Below are 4,690 nucleotides of genomic sequence, written 5' to 3'. Positions count from 1 at the left end.
AGATAAATGGATTTACAGTTCATTAGTAAAATCAATCCTGAATCTTCTGACCTTCAAAGGTTAACATAGACCAATCCTGATCATAGAGGTTTGCGAGACTAGATCGATTCGTATCGAATGTGGAATAGTAGTGCTCAACCAACGCCTTCGAAATCGCATCTGGATCCATTTGTCGACGCCCGCTCTTCTTCCTCTTCCTCCTCCTCCTTCTTCTTCCTCTCCTTCTTCACCTTCTCTTTCTTCTCCTCCTTTCTTCTTCTCTTCCTTCTTCTTCTTCTTCTCCTTTTTCTTTTCCTTCTCCTCCTCCTTTCCATTCTTCATTTTTTTTTTTAAATATCAAAAGTTTGTTTGATATAATAATAATAATAATAATTTGTCTTTCATGTTGAATGTGTATTGAAATTGTTTTCAACAACACTTTTCTTAGTATTAGAAATAGAGAGTCTACGCAAGGGTTCCAAGTGGTCCCTTACGTCGTAGGACTGATTAGTGAAATGCTTTTATTCTATTACGCATGGCTAATGGCCGACGACGTAATACTTTTGATTACGATTAACGCATTTGGATGTTTGGTGGAGTCGATCTACATCAGCATCTACATATTTTATGCACCTAGAAAGGTATTATTTAAGTTAATGACATTTCATAAAAACTAGTTATAAAATGTTTGTTGAATACTTTCTGTGCAGGCCACCACTGTGGGATGTGTTATAGGGACTCTAGGAGGATTTGGAGTTATTGTTATGCTAACACAAGTTCTGGTAAAAAAACACTTCTTTCAACTGAGAGTTGTTGGGTGGATATGGTTAGGTTTTTCTGTTTCCCTTTTTACATCACCCCTTCTTATCCTGATAATATATGATTATCATTCATATGTTCTTTTTTTTAATATATGTTATAATTTTAAATCTCAACAATCTTTATTATTATATTTAATTTACAGAAACAGGTGATACAGACGGGGCAGCGTGGATTTTATGTCCCTCACCTTGACTCTTACACTCACCTCGGTAAGTATGGACTATTTATGAAGAATGTCGTTTGGTTTTTTTATGGAATATTTATGAAGAATGTTATCATCTCGGTAAGTAGCTTAATTAACATAGACAAATATATATATATATATGTATATAAAAAATGACTAACTCATGATTTCTTTGTTCGATTTTTTTACTTTTAGTTCCCAAATATTTTGGAGGTATGATTTGGGATTATTCAGATGATAGTTTATTGGATATATTGTCCTGCTTCGTCCAAAAATGTTGTTGCTACTAGAGGAGTTGGATCGGTTAATTTACCCGTGGTTGTAGGGGATAATATTGAAGAGATAGTATAATTTCCTGTTTTATTTTCTAAACTGATCATTGTAGTTGTTAAGAATTATCTGAACTGATCATTGTAGTTGTTAAGAATTATCTGAACTGATGTTATATTATGATATTATTCCACTGCATCATTTTGAGTTTGGTTGAGTTTGGGTGTAATACCTAACATGTATATTTATGGTGCGTTTTCATTCTCTCTATTTTTCCCCTTTACCAATATGTCAACAAAATGTAGATTGAGGAACACTGGTATATATGTAGAAGAGTTGTTTTAATGCTGTTGAAGTTTTCTGCACTAGAACAACTATTGTAACGTATGTATGTAGAAGTTTAGGATTTATATTCTTATTTCTCCTCTTCTCTTCCTCCTTTTCCTCTTCCTCCTCTTCCTTCTCCTCCTCATTCTCCTCTTTTTCTTCTTCCTCTTCCTCCTCGTCCTCCTCCTCTTCTTCTTCTTCTTCTTCCTCTCCTTCTTTTCCATCTTCTCCTTCTCTTTCTTCTCCTCCTTTCTTCTTCTCTTCCTTCTTACTCTCCTTCTTCTCCTTTTTCTTTTTCTTTTTTCATTCTCCTTCTCCTTCTCCTTCTTCTTCTTCTTTTTCTTTTTTTTTTTAAATATCAAAAGTTTGTTTGATATAATAATAATAATAATATGTCTTTTATGTTGAATGTGTATTGAAATTGTTTTCAACCACACTTTTCTTACTATTAGAAATAGAAAGTCTACGCAAGGGTTCCAAGTGGTCCCTTACGTCGTAGGACTGATTAGTAAAATACTTCTATTCTATTATGCATGGCTAAAGGCCGACAACGTAATACTTTTGATTACGATTAACGCATTTGGATGTTTGGTGGAGTCGATCTACATCGGCTTCTACATATTTTATGCACCCAGAAAGGTATTATTTTAGTTAATGACGTTTCATAAATTTTTTTATAAAATGTTTGTTGAATACTTTCTGTGCAGGCCACCTCCGTGGGATGTATTATAGGGACTTTGGGAGGATTTGGAGTTACTGTTATACTAACACAAGTTCTGGTAAAAGAACACTTCTTTCTCCTCTTCTTCCTCTTCCTCTTCATCTTCCTCTTCCTCTTCCTCTTCCTCTTCCTCTTCCTCTTCCTCTTCCTCTTCCTCTTCCTCCTCCTCCTCTTCCACTTCCTCTTCCTCTTCCTCTTCCTCTTCCTCTTCCTCTTCCTCTTCCTCTTCCTCTTCCTCTTCCTCTTCCTCTTCCTCTTCCTCCTCCTCCTCCTCCTCCTCTTCCTCTTCCTCCTCCTCTTCCTCCTCCTCTTCCTCTTCCTCTTCCTCTTCCTCCTCCTCTTCCTCCTCCTCTTCCTCCTCCTCTTCCTCTTCCTCTTCCTCTTCCTCTTCCTCTTCCTCTTCCTCTTCTTCTTCTTCATCCATCATTAACACAAAAACATCAAAAGAAATTCAAATATTATGTATAAAGTAGATAAATGTATAAAGATGAATGGATCTACAGTTCATTAGTAAAATCAATTGATTTCTTTTCTTCTTCATCCATTATCAACACAAAGTCATCAGAAGAAATGCAAATATTAAGTATAAATCAGATAAATGTATAAAGATGAATGGATCTATAGTTCATTAATAAAATCAATTGATTTATATTCTTCTTCATCCATCATCAGTACAAAAGCATCAGAAGAAATGCAAATATTAAGTAAAAAGCAAATAAATGTATAAAGATAAATGGATATACAGTTCATTAGTAAAATTAATCCTAAATCTTCTGACCTTCAAAGGTTAACATAGACCAATCCTGATCATAGAGGTTTGCGAAACTAGATCGATTCGTATCGAATGTGGAATAGTAGTGCTCAACCAACGCCTTCGAAATCGCATCTGGATCCATTTGTCGCCTCCAGCCGTAGCCCGCTCTTCTTCTTCCTCCTCTTCTTCCTCCTCCTCTTCCTATTCCTCCTCCTCCTCCTCCTTCTCCTTCCTCTCCTTCTTCTTCTTCCTCCTCTCCTTCTTCTTCCTCTCATTCTTCTCATTCTTCTCCTTCTTCTCCTTCTCCTTCTCCTTCTCCTTCTCCTTCTCCTTCTTTTTTCTTCTCTTCTTCCTCTCCTTCTTCTCCTTCTTCTCCTTCTTCTCCTTCTTTTTCCTTCTCCTCCTCCTTCCCCTTCTTCTTTTTCTCCTTTTTTTTAAATATCAAATGTTTGTTTGATATAATAATAATAATATGTCTTTTATGTTGAATGTGTATTGAAATTGTTTTCAACCACACTTTTCTTACTATTAGAAATAGAAAGTCTACGCAAGTGTTCCAAGTGGTCCCTTACGTCGTAGGACTGATTAGTGAAATGCTTTTATTCTATTATGCATGGCTAATGGCCGACGACGTAATACTTTTGATTACGATTAACGCATTTGGATGTTTGGTGGAGTCGATCTACATCGGCATCTACATATTTTATGCACCCATAAAGGTATTATTTAAATTAATGACGTTTCATAAAAATTGTTTATAAAATGTTTGTTGAATACTTTCTGTGCAGGCCACCTCTGTGGGATGTGTTATAGGGACTTTGGGAGGATTTGGAGTTATTGTTATGCTAACACAAGTTCTGGTAAAAGAACACTTCTTTCAACTGAGAGTTGTTGGGTGGATATGCTTAGGCTTTTCCGTTTGCCTTTTTGCATCACCCCTTCTTATCCTGATAATATATGATTATCATTCATATGTTCTTTTTTTAATATATGTTATAACTTTAAATCTCAACAATCTTTATTATTGTATTTAATTTACAGAAACAGGTGATACAGACGGGCAGCGTGGATTTTATGCCCCTCACCTTGACTCTTACACTCACCTCGGTAAGTATGGACTATTTATGAAGAATGTCGTTTGGTTTTTTTATGGAATATTTGTGAAGAATGTTATCATCTCGGTAAGTAGCTTAATTAATAGAGACAAATATATATATATATATGTATATAAAAAATGACTAACTCATGATTTCTTTGATCGATTTTTTTACTTTTAGTTCCCAAATATTTTGGAGGTATCATTTGGGGTTATTCAGATGATAGTTTATTGGATATATAGGCCTGCCTCGTCCAAAAATGTTGTTGCTACTAGAGGAGTTGGATCGGTTAATTTACCCGTGGTTGTAGGGGATAATATTGAAGAGATAGTATAATTTCCTGTTTTATTTTCTGAACTGATCATTGTAGTTGTTAAGAATTATCTGAACTGATCATTGTAGTTGTTAAGAATTATCTGAAATGATGTTATATTATGATATTATTCCACTGCATCATTTTGAGTTTGGTTGAGTTTGTCTGTAATACCTAACATGTATAGTTATGGTGCGTTTTCATTCTCTCTAATTTCCCCCCT

General features: G+C 35.1%; 1 protein-coding gene across 1 annotated transcript; it reads left to right on the top strand.

The window, feature by feature from the left end:
* Window positions 1–521: 521 nt before the first annotated feature.
* On the top strand, window positions 522–4,490 carry LOC124913007 (bidirectional sugar transporter SWEET11-like). Its single transcript, XM_047453636.1, has 7 exons — window positions 522–620; window positions 690–761; window positions 2,126–2,221; window positions 2,290–2,361; window positions 3,846–3,917; window positions 4,099–4,164; window positions 4,335–4,490. Exons 1-7 carry the CDS (start codon window positions 522–524, stop codon window positions 4,488–4,490), a joined length of 633 nt encoding a protein of 210 aa, XP_047309592.1.
* The last annotated feature ends 200 nt before the right edge of the window (window positions 4,491–4,690 follow it).

This window comes from Impatiens glandulifera, chromosome 1 (assembly GCF_907164915.1).
Source record: "Impatiens glandulifera chromosome 1, dImpGla2.1, whole genome shotgun sequence".
Classification (NCBI taxonomy): domain Eukaryota; kingdom Viridiplantae; phylum Streptophyta; class Magnoliopsida; order Ericales; family Balsaminaceae; genus Impatiens; species Impatiens glandulifera.
Note: the sequence above shows the minus strand (reverse complement) of the source record. Positions and strands in the feature narration are given on the sequence as shown.